At 40.3% G+C, this 15,189-nt stretch overlaps 1 protein-coding gene across 1 annotated transcript; it reads right to left on the bottom strand.

The window, feature by feature from the left end:
- Positions 1–536: 536 nt before the first annotated feature.
- LOC140209651 (SH3 domain-binding glutamic acid-rich-like protein 3) lies at positions 537–13,501 on the bottom strand. Its single transcript, XM_072277982.1, has 3 exons — positions 13,398–13,501; positions 2,861–3,028; positions 537–814 (listed from the first exon to the last, which is right to left on the bottom strand). Exons 1-3 carry the CDS (start codon positions 13,440–13,442, stop codon positions 743–745), a joined length of 285 nt encoding a protein of 94 aa, XP_072134083.1. The 5' UTR covers positions 13,443–13,501; the 3' UTR covers positions 537–742.
- Between the last annotated feature and the right edge of the window lie 1,688 nt (positions 13,502–15,189).

The raw sequence follows: 15,189 nt of genomic DNA, 5'->3' as shown, positions 1-15,189 counted from the left end.
AATGAAAGGCTAGTGTGTGTGTTTTTTTTTAAAACTATACCTCTGTGCCTGTGACAATAACAAACAAACTTAGCATGGCCTACCAAATATTCGAAACAACTTAAGAGTTGCTTTCTACAGTGAAACTAGTAGCTTGTGTTCTCAAGAGATAATGACATCATTACTGTGGGAAGGCTACAGCCTTTATTCTTTAAGACCAATTCTTGTTGAATTTAATAATATTTATTGGAGCCCTCTTGAATGGATGGGTATCCATAAGGCAGGCCTTCGTAACCTATCTGGGGGCCTCCCGTTGTCTCTTGTGCTTCCAAGGCCTGTAATTTCCTTCGTACAGAAACTGTCACTAAACGTATACTTTCTAAAACACTAAATAACCTTCAAAAATTGGTGGGGGAGGGGAAAGTAATCAATTTGCCCTAACACCAAGAAAATTACCTAATCCAGCATCCAAATGAACTGTTTTTCTCAAGCAAGCTCCAGTTACCCTCAATATATTCCAGCAGTCAGTATAAATAAGCCATTACAAAAACAGAGGAAAGGATTGAAGCAATTTATTTGTTCTCATGATTTACATGACTATAGAATTATTACTTCCAAAATATTTTCAAGAAATAAACTGCAGAAATGCCCAAAATAAGAACATTTTGTCTCGGGTACTATTACCATATAGATATTTGGAAAAAAATTACTTCGTACCAAAATACGCAAGATATTATTTGCTGATACATTAATTCTCCTGATTCTAGGCAACCTCCAACTTCAAAAAGGAGTCTATCTTCTCAGATTCCACAGCCTGGAAAAAGGCATCATAATCCTGAAAATAGAAACAAAAATGTAATTATTGCTCACCCTTTTCTTCCCCAGGTTATTTAGCTTACCAATATTCATGGTTTTCAAATCTCACAAATGTCTAATGGAGATGCCATACTGGATAACAAAGCTGGCCAGGTGACAGGTATCTCAGTGGGAGAACATTTTGGAGACAGTAAACAATTATCTGATCATTATAACCATGGAGAAGGATAGGAACAAATGGTATGGGAAAGTATTTAATTACAGGTATGTGAAGGCTGATAATGTAAAATATGTTAGGCAGGAACCTGAAAGCATATATTAGCAACACATGTTCTCATGGAAAGGCACAAAAGTGTAGAAGTTGTTTATGGACCATGTGGTCACTTGTAGGTTTGTCCTACTGAGACAGAAAGAATGGTGGTGGTAACAACAACAAGTGGTATATCCCAGGTTACTTTGGAAAGCAAGGGAAGAGATTGGTGGGGCATTTACAGTGATTTGTGTGTTTTCCCAGGCCACAGTAGGATCAGAGGACGAGATGATGGCAAATGTTGTTCCATTGTTCAAGTAATAGGGGTAAACCTGGCAGTTATATACCAGTGAGTCTTATGTCAGTGGTGGGCAAGTGAATGGAGAGGATTATTAGGGACAGGATTTATGAGCATCTTAATGAACAGTCTTATTAGGAATAGTCAGCATGGATTTGTGAGGGACAAGTTGTGCCTCATGGACCTGAATCTGAGTACTAGGTTAATGGCAGGATTCTTAGCCGTGTAGAGGAACAGAGGGATCTTGAGGTCTAAGTCAATAGATCCCTTAAAGTTGCCACACAAATTGATAAGATGGTTAAGGCAGACTGTGGTGTGGAGTTTGAGTTCAGAGTTATATGTTGCAGCTCTGTAAAACTCCAGTTAGACCACACCTAGAGTGTTCTGTTCAGTTCTGGCTGCCTCATTATAGAAAGCATTAGAGGGGATGCAGAGAAGATTTACTAAGATTCTGCCCGGATTAGAGAACATGTCATGCCATGAGGAAAGGTTGAGTGAGGTAGTGCTTTTCCCTTTGAAGCAAAGGGCCAGATGTGACCTGACAGAAGTATACACAATAAGTGGGAGAGAGAGGGTGGACAGCTTTATTCCTGGAGTGGCAATGGCCAACCCAAGAGGCTATCCGTTTAAGGTGAGTAGTGGAAATATGAGGGAGATGTTAGAGGTAGTTTTTTTAAAAAAAATATATAAATAGAGTGGTAGGTGCCTGAAATACACTGTTAGGAGTAATAGTTGAGGCTGATACAACAGGGGCATTTAAGGGACTCTTGGATGTAGGAAAATTGGAGGGCTATGTGAGAGGAAAGAATTAGCTTGACCATGTAGTAGGCTTAGCTAGGTTGGCACATGGGCTGAAGGGCCTGTACTATTCTATGTACTATATGCTCGATGGTCACTTTGTTTGATACACCTGTACACTTCTTCATAAAAGCAATTATCTATTCAGCCAATCATGTGGCAGCAACTCAATGCTCAAAAGCATGCAGACATGGTCAAAAAGTTCAGTTGTTCAGACCAAACATCAGTATGGGGAAGAAACAAGATCCAAGTGACTTTGACCACGGAATGATTGTTGATACCAGACAGGGTGATTTGATGTAACTTAGAAACCACTGATTTAGAATTCTTTTGCACAATCGTTTCTAGAGTTTACAGAGAATGGTGTGAGATACACAAAAAAAATCAGTGAGCTCCAGTTCTGTGGGCAACAACACCTTAAATGAGAGAGGTCAGAGGAAAATGGCCAGACTGGTTCAAGCTGACCAGAAGGTCAAATAATCAGGCAATATTATAAAGGTGTGCAGAAGAGTGGCTCTGAATTCACAACAGGTCGAACTTTGAAGTAGATGGGCTACATCAGAGGACCACACTGGATTCCACTCCTGTCCCTCATAAAGTGGCCACAGTGTATATATAGGTTGCAACTTTGGTACTCGACATACAACCAACTCACCCAGCAAGAGAGGGGCTGATGGGAGGGTGACAAGGTAATTCATGAGGATAAGGTTACAACATACCCCACAGTATTGGTTTCCATTAAATATTTGTGGTGCCATTGCATTGGGATCCCCTACTTTTGCTCTCATTTCATCTTTAAGTTCCGCATTTGCCGACAGATCCAGTAATGTGTAGGGTATGCCCTTCGAAGACAAGACACTTTCAATATGTTTCTGCTTCTTCTCCAGCTAGAAAGATTTTTATAAAATGAATCCCATTAACAATAATGGAGAAACAATTGTTACAAATAAACAGTTGAATAAGTTCAATAAAAACTGGTCTCATCTTATTAACAAATCAATTTTGACATTATACACAAAACTGCGATACACTACTGTCCAGATATTGAGAAATCAGTGGTTTGGTTTCTGATCAGCAGTGTGGTGATGTCAACCCATTTCCACTCACCAGGATCCTGGTTCCTGAACACTACAGGAAGATGGTGAATGTGGCTGATGGAAGTGCTCCACAGGGTTGAAAGTTCTCCCATTGTCAGAGGTGGGTGGTGGGAAAGATGCATACATTTCATTTCATGCAGGACCCATTTTGTGTCCCATGTTCCCTATAACCTTAGTGGGTTCTCTGGAAAGGTTTCTTATTCTACTGTAACTTCTTTAACGAAAGTGCAGCATACTATTAATAGGAATACCATTCCTTGTCTGCAAAATCTGGTCATCTGACACCCAAAGTCATGAATGTTCCAGCTTAATCGAATTTAACTACATCATCAGTGGATAGGTTCAGTATATAACCACCTGCTTCTTAAAAACAGATGGACCTATTTTTATGAACATACTTTAATACTAAATAGCTAGAGACCTGTCTGGTCAGCAGGAAAGCTCCTTGGCTGCAGTTTGCCATCACAGCAGGACTTGTATGTGCACAGGACAAAGAATCAGACACAGAGGATAAAAAATTATTGCAGACATGACCAAACCAGCAAACTGCCTTTTCCAAAAGCTACACTCTGGAAAGCACTACAAGGCTATTAAAACAAAAACTTCACATCATAAAAGTTCTTTCCCTGAAGCAGTTAACCATTCTAATTAGCACCCTCCCTTCCATCTATTACCTCAGACACTGCACTGTAAACATTTTAAACCACTTTTTAATATTTACACTGTAAATACACTGTATGCACATTTTATTCAACAACTGTACTTTGACTTTACTTTTTAATACAATTCTTTATAATTGTAGCAGGTCACACCAACACACTGAAGCAAATTCCCAATAGACAGAAGTATATGCCGAATGAAGATGATCAATAGTTACCTTCTTACAAACAAAAGTTACTTTAATTCCCTCATGAACTAATAGAATTCCAGGGTCTTTGTGATACAAATGTCACAAATCATTTCAAAGAAACACAGTTAAGCAAAAAAAAAGACACACAAAACACAGGTGGCCCAAAAGAAAACATTGAAGAAAAATTTAAGGAATGGCATCAGGAGCAATTGAAAGCATAGAAAAGTTTATGGAGTAAATTCCAGATCTTACAGCCACAGCAGCTGAAGGCACAGCTCCTGACGTTGAGACTGGAAATAAGCTTCCTTCCCCAGGCTATTAGATTTCTTAAAACCCCACTGCCACCCAGCACACATGTACACCCTGTCTGAATGCCCAGCTGCCCCTCCCACCAATCCCCAGCTCATGTCGACACTCCCATCCTGCACCGGTCACTATTCATCTTTTATTGCAGCTGTTTTACATATTTATTACTGTTTTATTTATTATAAAAGTAACATTATACAGTCTTAAATAAACATGCATCTCACACTATCAAGCTTCAGGCCATGCCACTCAGGCAGTGTTCCCTCTCATGTTTTAGTAGTCAGTGTGTGCAAAAATCTTTTGTGCAAATTTTTTCCTTGACAGAAGTATGTGTGCACTGAATGCACACATGACACAGTTTATGTAGGTTTACAAAATACTTGACAAAACTGCAAACAAAATTACATACATATTTAAGTCACTCAGTTATTTTTTCCTTCCTCCCGTCTGTGGCATTTACCCATTCTTTGTAAACTCTATCTGGACTAATAGAACTTCCATCCATTTGATGCTTTTGATTCTCATTAACATATCCAAATGACATTCACCAAAACAGTTTCTCAGCTTGTTTTTGAGTTGATTCATTAGGCTAAAACCTCACTCACAGTCCGCACTAGACGCAAGAAAGGTTCCCCCAACGTCCATCAACTGTGCAAGATCGCAAAACTGTTCATTTTGAAGTACAAATGCCACCATTTGAGCAAACTTTGAAATCTGCTTTGATTTAATTTTTTCTTGCACAGAAAATTTGAAATCGTTAAACTGTCTATTACGGTATTTTCAGCTAGAAAATCAGATATTTTAGACATAAGGTATTAACTTGTTCATTGCCAAATGTGAAGTCACAATCTGCAATTGCAGAGAAATCAAAAGCTGACCATTCTTGTACCTCATTATCAGGAGACCTTTCTTCTAAATGAACACAAAGACTATTTTTGAAAGTCAACAGCGAACTTGTATCTACTGTGTCGTTTTCTTCACGTTGTTGCCTTAGCAAAACTTTAACTTTGTCACTCCACGAAACATTGTCTCCCAGATACTGCTTTCTTACCTTGTTAATTTTGCCTCGCGCAAAATGAAGTGAATCAATTCGTGCCAGGCCACTCTTTCGCAAGATCTTGCACAGTGCAGCCAGTTCAAAGACATAACTTAAAACCTGTAAAGCTACTTTGTATGTAATGTTTCTCAATTTCTTGTGACAGTATTTAGCCACCGGGTCATTTAACTGATCTTCTTCAAAGTATGTGATCAGTGCCTCAATTTTTTATTATTGCCTGCAATGCAAAGTGTCAGATGGTTATCTAGACTTCATTAAGTGGTCTGAAAGCAACAGCTTCATTTTCAGAGGCCTTTGCAATTTCTTTAAATTCACATCTTTTAACTGCAGATCAAGAAAACCTTGTATAGATTGTCCTCAAAGTTTCACTGTGTCTGATTAACTTTACTTCTTTCCATGCATCACAAATCCCCAGATCTTCACGGTGTGCTACATGGTGTTGCTGAACCAAGTGTGGAATGTCCTGTTTAAGTCTTGCTGCAACACCATTAACTCTGCTCAACATTACTGATGCTCCATCAGACGTAAACATCACCATTTTATGAGGTCAAGTTTCTTCTCTTCATAAAACTGCTTGATCGCTGAAACAATAGAAGCATCACATGCCCGCAGCTGAACTATTCCACCAAAAAGCATTATAAACAGTACAATCTTTAGATCTGAATTTGAAATATAGAATGAGACACATGTTTACAGATATGTCTGTGGTTTCGTCAACTGCTCATGTGTGAAAATCCACTGATGCTACATCTTCAAACATTTCTTTCTGAACAATATAGTTGATAGTCTCCAGAAATTCAAACGCATAATTTTTGCTTTGCCAGCTGTCTGGGAGTTGAACATACTTTTCCATATGTTCATTAATGTGTTGAACTGAATGTAAAGAGTTATTCATTTTAACAGCTAACAAAACTGTTGATAACTTCGATCTCCACTGGGTTTGATCGTTTTCATTCTCACTCATCTGCACTCAACCGCAACATGCGTAGTGTGGTAAACCATGTATATAGGTTGTAACTGGGTTACCTGTCTGCACATGCCTGGACACGCCCCTCTGCTGACTGCTCCTGTGGCTCCTCCCACAGACCCAAGAATAAAGGTGATTGTGTCACTGCTCCTCCCACAGTCCAGGACAGACATACAGCATGGACGTGGATCCATTTTACTGTTAATAAAAGCCTTTCAGTATTTACTCTACTTCCAGTCTTTTGTAGTAATTGATAGTGCATCACGTAGCACTCCTGTAATGGGTAATGACGGGTTCTGCTGCCTGTACACTGTCCAAATGCGATTTACTTACCAAATTTGCAGTTCTTTTGCACTTCACGCCCTTCGCTTCTTTTGAATTTGACACAGTGAATCAATATTTTTTCCAATAAAAACTTAGTAAGCTATCTACAGGATTTGAAACAGATTTTTGTAAACTTTATGATATGAACACTGTCCGCCAAACATGGCTGCCACTGTGATGCAGCTGTACAAACCGGAACACGAAAGGTGAGGTGACATAAATTTGTAACATGCATTGTGGTATTTGAAAAACGGACTAACTAGTTAACAGAAACAGTTAGCTAAAAGATTTTCAATAAGTATAATTATTACTAGATTATTTTAGGTAACTAACCTTTTGTGTGCACATTTCCTTTGTGCACTGGTTGAAAAACGTGTGCATGCGCACAGCTTAGAGGGAACATAGCATTGTGACTACATGCTCTGAACTGTAACTATATTGTATGTGCTGTGTGTGACTATGTACTGTGTTTTGCACCTTGGCCCCACAGGAGATAGATTTCATTTAGCTGCATACATGTGAATGGTGAATAACTATGAACTTGAACAAGAGGCCAGACCTGTTAGAATGCAGAGCTATGAAATTTATTTATTTATTTACTTTTTTCAAAAGGCTGAGTGGGAGGATAGTTAGAGGTACAGAGTTTAAAAGTGGGTATTACTCTATTTTTGAAAGCAACGTTGGGAAAAAAGACAAGTAGGTAATAAAAAATGAGAATGCAAACACGAGGAATTCTGCAGATGCTGGAAATTCAAGCAACACACATCAAAGTTGCTGGTGAACGCAGCAGGCCAGGCAGCATCTCTAGGAAGAGGTACAGTCAATGTCTCAGGCCGAGACCCTTCGTCAGGACTAACGAAGGGTCTTGGCCTGAAACGTCGACTGTACCTCTTCCTAATAAAAATGAGAAAATGAGAATGAAGGAAGATTATAAAACTATTTTTAATTAAATGAAATTTGTACTAGTACCAAAGGAATAAGAATTAAATTAGAAAATGGACAACTACAAAAGCTCATTCTGTACTTGAAATGACATGTGCATCCTTCCTAGCCTCCCCCACCACGCAGTATTTTGCTACAACAAAGACGATCCTTCAGCCCATGCAGTCTGTGCCAGCACAGAGCATTTCCATCAGTCTCATTCAGCCGCTTTCATCCCATTTCACCTGTCCATCACCCGAGGACAGTTTACAGAAGTACTGCTTTCCAATGATGCAGGAAAGCAGAGCATGAATGTAGAAATCTATGTTGTCATGGGGAGAATGTGCATACTCACAGACCTGGGTGACATTTGGGTCAGTGGAGTTGTGCAGTAGCAACTTTATAGAACGCAGAACAGTACAACACAGAAACAAACTAACGAATATAGTCAAATAACCAACTAAACTAATCCTTTCTGCCTACACAATGTCCATATTCTTCCATTTCATGCATGTTCATGTGCTTGTCTAAGTCTCTCTTTAATGCCTCTATCACATTTGCCTCCAACACCACACAGCACATTCCAGGCATCCACCACACTATTGGTGGTTGGGGGGGGGGGGGGAAGAGAGAAGAAACTTGCCCCAAAGATCTCCCCTTAAGTGTATGCCCCCTAGTGTTAGGTATTCAATGCTGGGAAGATTCTTGCTACCCATCCGTGGTGCTCAATCTTATAAAACGTTGCCAGATCTCCCCTCAGCATCCAATGCTTAAAAACAAAAACAACACGTGGCCAAACTCTCCTTATAAGAAATGCAGTTTAGCACAGAGCATGCTGGCAAACTTCTTCTGCACCCTCTCTACAGCCTCCACATCCTTCCCACAATGGGGTGCATTTAACTAGCATTTTATAAAACTGCAACATTAAACCATAGCTTCTGAACTCAGTTGCTTGATTAATCAAGGCAAGTTGGCCATATGCCTTCTTTATCACCCTACAAAGAGTAAAAGAGACGAGTAGATATTGGACTGCTGGAAAATGACACTGGAGTAGTAATGGGGGACAAAAAAAAAAAAAGGCAGATGAACTCAAGAAACATTGTGTCAGTCTTCACTGTGGAAGACACCAGCAGCATGCCAGAAATTCTAGAGTGTCAGGGGCAGAAGTGAGTTTTGTTACTAAGGACAAAGTGCTTGGGAAGCTGAAAGGGATGAAGGTAGATAGGTCACCTGGACCAGATGGACTTCACCTCAGGGTTCTGAAAGAGGTAGCTGAAAAGATTGTGAAAGCATTAGTAATGATCCTTCAGCAATTGCTAGTTTCTCCAATGGTTCCGGGGACTGGAAGATTGCAAATGTCACTCCACTCTTTTTAAAAAAAAAAAAAAAGGTGGGGGGGGGTGAAGAGAAAGGCAGAAGAAAGGAAATGATAGGCCAGCTAGCCTGACTTCAGTGGTTGGATGAAGTACTGGGGTACTTGGAGGCATAATAAATTAGGCCAAAATCAGCATGGTTTCTTCAAAGGGAAATCTTGCCTGATTTGAGCAAATAACAGGCAGGACAGTCAAGGGAGAGCCAGAGGATGTTGTTTACTTGGATTTTCAGAAGGCCCATGACAAGTTGACAATCATGAGGCTTCATAACAAGATAAGAGCCCATGGATTTACAGGCAAGATCATAGTATGGATAGAAGATTGATTGACTGGCAGGAGCGAAAGAGGGGAATAAAGGGCAGCCTATTCTGTTTGATTGCCATTGACTAGTGGGACCATTTCTCCTCACATTATATATCAACAATTTGGATGATGGAATTCATGGCTTTGTGGCCAAATTTGCAGATGCTACAAATATAGGTGGAGGTGGGGGCAGGTAGTGTTAAGGAAGCAGGAATTCAGAAGGACTTGGAAAGTCTGGGAGAATGGGCAAAGAAGCAGATGGAATATAGAGAAGGGAAGTGTACGGTCATGCACTTCAGTAGAAGAAATAAAGGCATTGACCATTTTCTGAACGGAGAGAAAATTTAAAATCAGGCACAAAGGGACTTTGGAGTACTCATGCAAGATTCCCTCAAGGTTAATTTGCAGGCTGAGTCGGTGATAAGGAAGGCAAATGCAATGTTAGCATTCATTTCAAGAGGACTAGAAATTAAAGGCAAAGTAGTAATGCTAAGGCTTTGGTCAGATGGCACTTGGAGAATTATGAGCATCTTTGGTCTCTTTATCTAAAAGTTTATGTCAGTATTGGAAAGAGTCCAGAAGAGGATCGTGACAATAATTCTGGGAATGAAAGGGTTGAAGTATGAAGAGCATTTAATGGCTCAGGGACTATACTTGCCAGAGTTTAAAAGAATGAGGATCTCATTGAAGCCTATCAACTGTTGAAAGGCCTAGATAGAGTGGATGTGACAAGGATGTTTCAAAATTCAAAAGTACATTTATTATCAAAGTACATACATGTCACTATCTCCAACTCCAAGATTCATTTTCTTGCAGGCATACTCAATAAATCCAATAACTATAATAGAATCAGTGACAGACTGCACCAACAGAGTGGACAACCAGTGTGCAAAAGACAACAAACTCTGCAAATACAATGAGAAAGATGTTGCCAGTCTGAATTTACTGGGGTGGGTGGCACAGTGGTTAACACAATGCTTTATGGTACCAGTGGCCCAGGTTCAATTCTTGTTGCTGCCTGCAAGGCGTTTGTACATTCTCCCCATGACAGCATGGGTCTCTCCCAGGTGCTCCGATTTCTTCCCACAGTCCAAAGATGTACTGCTTGGTAGGTTAATTGGCCATTGTAAATTATCCATGATTAGGCTAGGGTTAAATCGGGGGTTGCTGGTGGCATGGCCTGAAGGGCCAACTCTGTATCCCAATAAGAAATAAAGCGAGGAAATCAAAGATCCAATCGGACAAGGAGGTATTGAGACCAAGGTATTGGAGCTTTCTGATTAGTTTTGAGGGGATGATGGTATTGAATGCTGAGCTGTACTCAATAAAGAGCATCCTGATATATGCATCTTTGCAGTCCACATGCTCTAGGGTTGAGTGAAGAGACAATGAAAAGGCATCTGCTGTGGACCAGGTTGGTAAATTTGAGCAGATCCAAGTCACTTCTCAGGCAGGAGTTGACACATTTCATCACCAACCTCTCAAAGAACAATCACTGTAGATGTAAATGGTACTAATGGTAGTCATTCAGGCAGGTTATCACACTGCTTCTTATAGTGGGAGTGTCTAGGAACAGAGGGATCAGCTTCAGAATTGAGCATAGGTTCCCAACCTGGGGTTCATGGACCCCCAGTTAATGGCAATGTCCCATGGTACAAAAAGTTTGGAAACCCCCAGAAAAGAGGAATGTCCATCTGGAACAGAAATGAGGAAGAATTGCTTTAGCCGAAGGATGGTGAATCTGTGGAATTCATTGCCACAAACAGCTATGGAGGCAAGGTCACTGAGTATTACTAAAACAGATTGATAGGTACTTGATAAGTCAGGGCATCAAAGATTGCAAGGCGGCAGGAGAATGGGTTTGAGGGGGATAATAAATTGCTCATAATGGAATGGCAGAACAAACTAAAAAGGCCAAATGACCCAATTCTGCTCCCATGTCTTAAGATCTGTGTCGCCATTTTCAAAGAGCTTTGAACTTTGACTCCAAGATCACTGTTAATGACAAAACCCTTAAATGTTGATATGCAGTGTACTGTCTCTTAACAATGGCTCTCCCAAAGTGTAATTCTTCACATTAAGTGGGGTTAAACTCTATCTGCCATTTCTCAACCATATCTGTAACTATATTCTGCTGCATCAGTTGTGAGTTGTATACACTATCCACACACCACCAATCTTCATATCATCTGCAAACTTACCAACTCACCCACGTACAATTTCAACCAGTTCACTTAAATATAATCACAAACAGGAGAGGTTCCAGCAAAGATCCGAGGAACACCCTGGTCACAAACCTCCAGGCAGAATAAGTCCCATCAACCACTATCCTGTTTTCTATGGGTAAGCCAATTCATAATGGATCCCATGCATTTTAATCTTCTGAATGAGATTCCCTTGAGGAACCTTGTGAAACATCTTACTAAAATCCACGTAGACAGTATCCACAGCTCTAATTTCAATTACCTTCACCTCCTCTTCAAGAAACTCATATCAAGTTAGTAAGACAACTTTCCCAGCACAAAACCACACCTACTGTCCCATGGTTTTTCAAATACTCGTAAATTCTACCCCTAAGAATCCTCCACACTAGCTTTACTAGTGCTGGTACAAGAGTCACTGGCCAAAATTTCCGCTACAATCCCCATTTCCCCTCTTTGATTAATGGATATTTGTTGTTCAGCAGTACTCTAGGACCTTGCCTGAGGCTAGAGAGATCCCCCTGTTCGTCAGCACTTCTGTGCCCTATCATTCACTATACAAGTCCTACGTGGTTGTTCTCCCAAAGTGCAACACCTCACACTTGTCTGCATTAAACTGATCAATCCAACTTTGATCAAATATCATGCTCACATCACTACATGCCTTCAAACCAATATTGGAAACGTATCTTCAGCCAGGTAGAATACGGCGTCATCACTCCAATAGTCCCCACCCGTCACCGTTTTTACTTCCCTTTCTTAAAAAGTCCCTCTTTAACCTAGTATTATCTTGAGATAAAATTTTGTGCAACTTTGCAATGACGTGGCTCGTTAATTGCAGTCCATTGGATTTTTAAAAAAAAACTAGTCGACCTCCGAAGTGAGCAACAATTCAATAGAACAAGAGGACAACAGGAAAAAATCTGGGTTGACCGTATTCGTTCAAAGTTGCGTTCACTAATAAGACAAAAAATACAGCTTTCTTTTTCACCAAACTGCCCTAGTAAAAACAGGAAGACACATTTCACGGAATTTCTTAATTTAGTTCAGCGTGCTGACTATTGCTACAACTTCATGATTTGGTTTACACTGTGTCAGGCAGAACAGCACATAATAGGACTAGCTTTTTAAACTCCACTTCTGAGGAGTGTGTATCGAATTCAAATATAGCTGCCTTGGGCAAATATTGATTCTAGAGCTGGAAACATAGGACATAGAATAGTACAGCACAGTACAGGCCCTTCGACCCACAATGTTGTGCCGACCCTCAAACCCTGCCTCCCATATAAGCCCCCACCTTAAATTCCTCCATATACCTGTCTAGTAGTCTCTGAAATTTCACTGGTGTATCTGCCTCCACCACTGACTCAGGCAGTGCATTCCACGCACCAACCACTCTCTGAGTAAAAAACCTTCCTCTAATATCCCCCATGAACTTCCCACCCCTTACCTTAAAGCCATGTCCTCTTGTATTGAGCAGTGGTGCCCTGGGGAAGAGGCGTTGGCTATCCACTCTATTTATTCCTCTTATTATCTTGTACACCTCTATTATATCTCCTCTCATCTTCCTTCTCTCCAAAGAGTAAAGCCCTAGCTCCCTTAATTTCTGATCATAATGCATACTCTCTAAACCAGGCAGCATCCAACCACATTAAAGTTTAAAATTTTATAAAACTCTTCACGCTTTTCGACATTAACGAAACACTTCTCCACCCTAGTCAGTCAACAATAATGTTTCAGATAAAGACATTTCAAAACCACAGTTTGCTGCCACAGTTTACGGTGTTTAAATCCTAACGCAGCGAAATCAGGAAAAAATAATGACAGAAAGTAACTTTAATAAAACGCAGTAACTACCTCAACTTTGGCAGTAATGCTGCAGTAGTAAACAATAATAGCCATGCTGAAAGCTTGCAAGTTCCACGAAGAGTTTCCACAGACTAACTGAAAACTACAGCCTCGCCCTTCCTGTTTTTAAATAGTAAAACGGAACGTAAGCAAGTCATTTGCATATTGAATGTGGAAAAGACGTAGCGAGGTGGATTTCAAAACAATTTAAACAAAATGTGTGACTCAACCAAATCCTCGCTGAGTAACTCAGCAATACAAATACAACAATACAATAGATGTTAAAGCACAGGTTTTACATCTCCAAATATTCGAAGCTGAACTCTTGGAAGGCGGGGTGAGCAGAGGAGTCCATGAATGGGGTTAGGTGCGATTAGCGATTGACCTTCCTTTCTGGGACCTACAGGGTGTTGCTGCAGTACAAATGTCAGGTGAATCACTGAACATAAAACCTAGGTTAACACTTGAGGCGGTATCTATTGTACAATGAGTACTGTACTTCAGATTTAGACTCATTTTAATTATCACGTGTGTGTATTTTATATATATATATATAAAGAGAGAGAGAGAGTGGTAGATATGTGTCCATTGCAATAAAAAAAATTTTTTAAAAATAACCAGCACACACAATCCAGGTGAGCTGGAGGCAGCCTACAAGTGACACCACACGTTCTGACGCCAACACAGCATGCCCACAATGTTCAGCGGAAGAACAGTAACATAACAAGCCCCTTTCCTCCCTCCCAGCTACCCACCTGTTATGCTTTGTACTTCCAGAAACTAAATGAAAAAAAGCACTGGAGATGGATAATTGTCCACTTAGTTTTTCTTTTCCTTTCCTTAAGTGGAGTGCTCACATGTGACGTGATGGCATAATGATGTATGGCATTCACGTACTTTTTACACATAAACCATAATGAATTATGTAAGCAAAGAATGCTTAATCAGACATTACTTTTACAATATTATTCAGATATTACTGAAATATTGAATACACCACACTTCTCTCTGCTTAGCTATATGCTAAATTAAAAAGCATCTTAACTCAAATATGTAACATATTGTTCTCAAGCCATCTTATATATATGATACAACCACTATACTGGCACCCACAACATTGTAAATTTTAAACTGTCCCACCCATTCAGGACTAAAGATTTAATCACTGTGTAGGATTTCTTACTCTTGTGAGATAACATTTTTCCTGATGGGGGTGGGGGTGGGGGTGGGGGGGTCACTCTGCTTGGCAGGTGAGACTTGTGGCTGTGAAACAATCTCAGGTTCTGGGGTAGATTTAGATTAATTTATTTATCACATGTATATATACAGAGAGATGAGCCCGTTGCGATAATAACCAACACAATCCATGATGGTGGTAGGAGTTGACTCTTGGAAAGCAGGAAGTTGTTCTGACAGCTGAGGACACCTTTCTTCTCTATCAGTTGACTTGGCTCTCGTCAACTTATTGATGTGTCGTCTCCAGGTGACATTAGATGCAATCTCCATTGTGCAGGAGAGTCGTCTAGCGCTGTCCTTAATCTTCCCAGGTACTTGCTTTTGATCATCTCCATGGTCCCTCGCTAGAGCTGCTTGTTTGAGGAGCCCTCAATTTGTCTCAACCATTTGTCCTGCTTACTCATTCTGAAATTGTGTTTGAGGAGACCCAAGCTGGATCACAAAGGATGTCCCAGGAACAGCACAGGTGGTGAGTTGCTGGTTGTTGAGTTTACTGCCTTGGTATAAGCATGAAGGAAACTGGCGAACATCTGATTCAGTGTCAGTGTAGTGTGTTCTGCTGACA

This window comes from Mobula birostris, chromosome 2 (assembly GCF_030028105.1).
Source record: "Mobula birostris isolate sMobBir1 chromosome 2, sMobBir1.hap1, whole genome shotgun sequence".
In the NCBI taxonomy this organism is placed as follows: Eukaryota; Metazoa; Chordata; class Chondrichthyes; order Myliobatiformes; family Myliobatidae; genus Mobula; species Mobula birostris.
This window is presented reverse-complemented; position numbering and strand designations above follow the sequence as displayed.

What these genes read in the sequence shown, in the direction of transcription:
- LOC140209651 (XM_072277982.1), bottom strand. Translation starts at nt 13,442, where the DNA reads ATGGCTATTATTGTTTACTACTGCAGCATTACTGCCAAAGTTGAG. An exon ending in GCATTACTGCCAAAGTTGAG is followed by an intron (nt 3,029 to 13,397) that starts GTAGTTACTGCG and finishes AAATCTTTCTAG; the next exon opens with CTGGAGAAGAAGCAGAAACA. An exon ending in ATGGAAACCAATACTGTGGG is followed by an intron (nt 815 to 2,860) that starts GTATGTTGTAAC and finishes TTCTATTTTCAG; the next exon opens with GATTATGATGCCTTTTTCCA.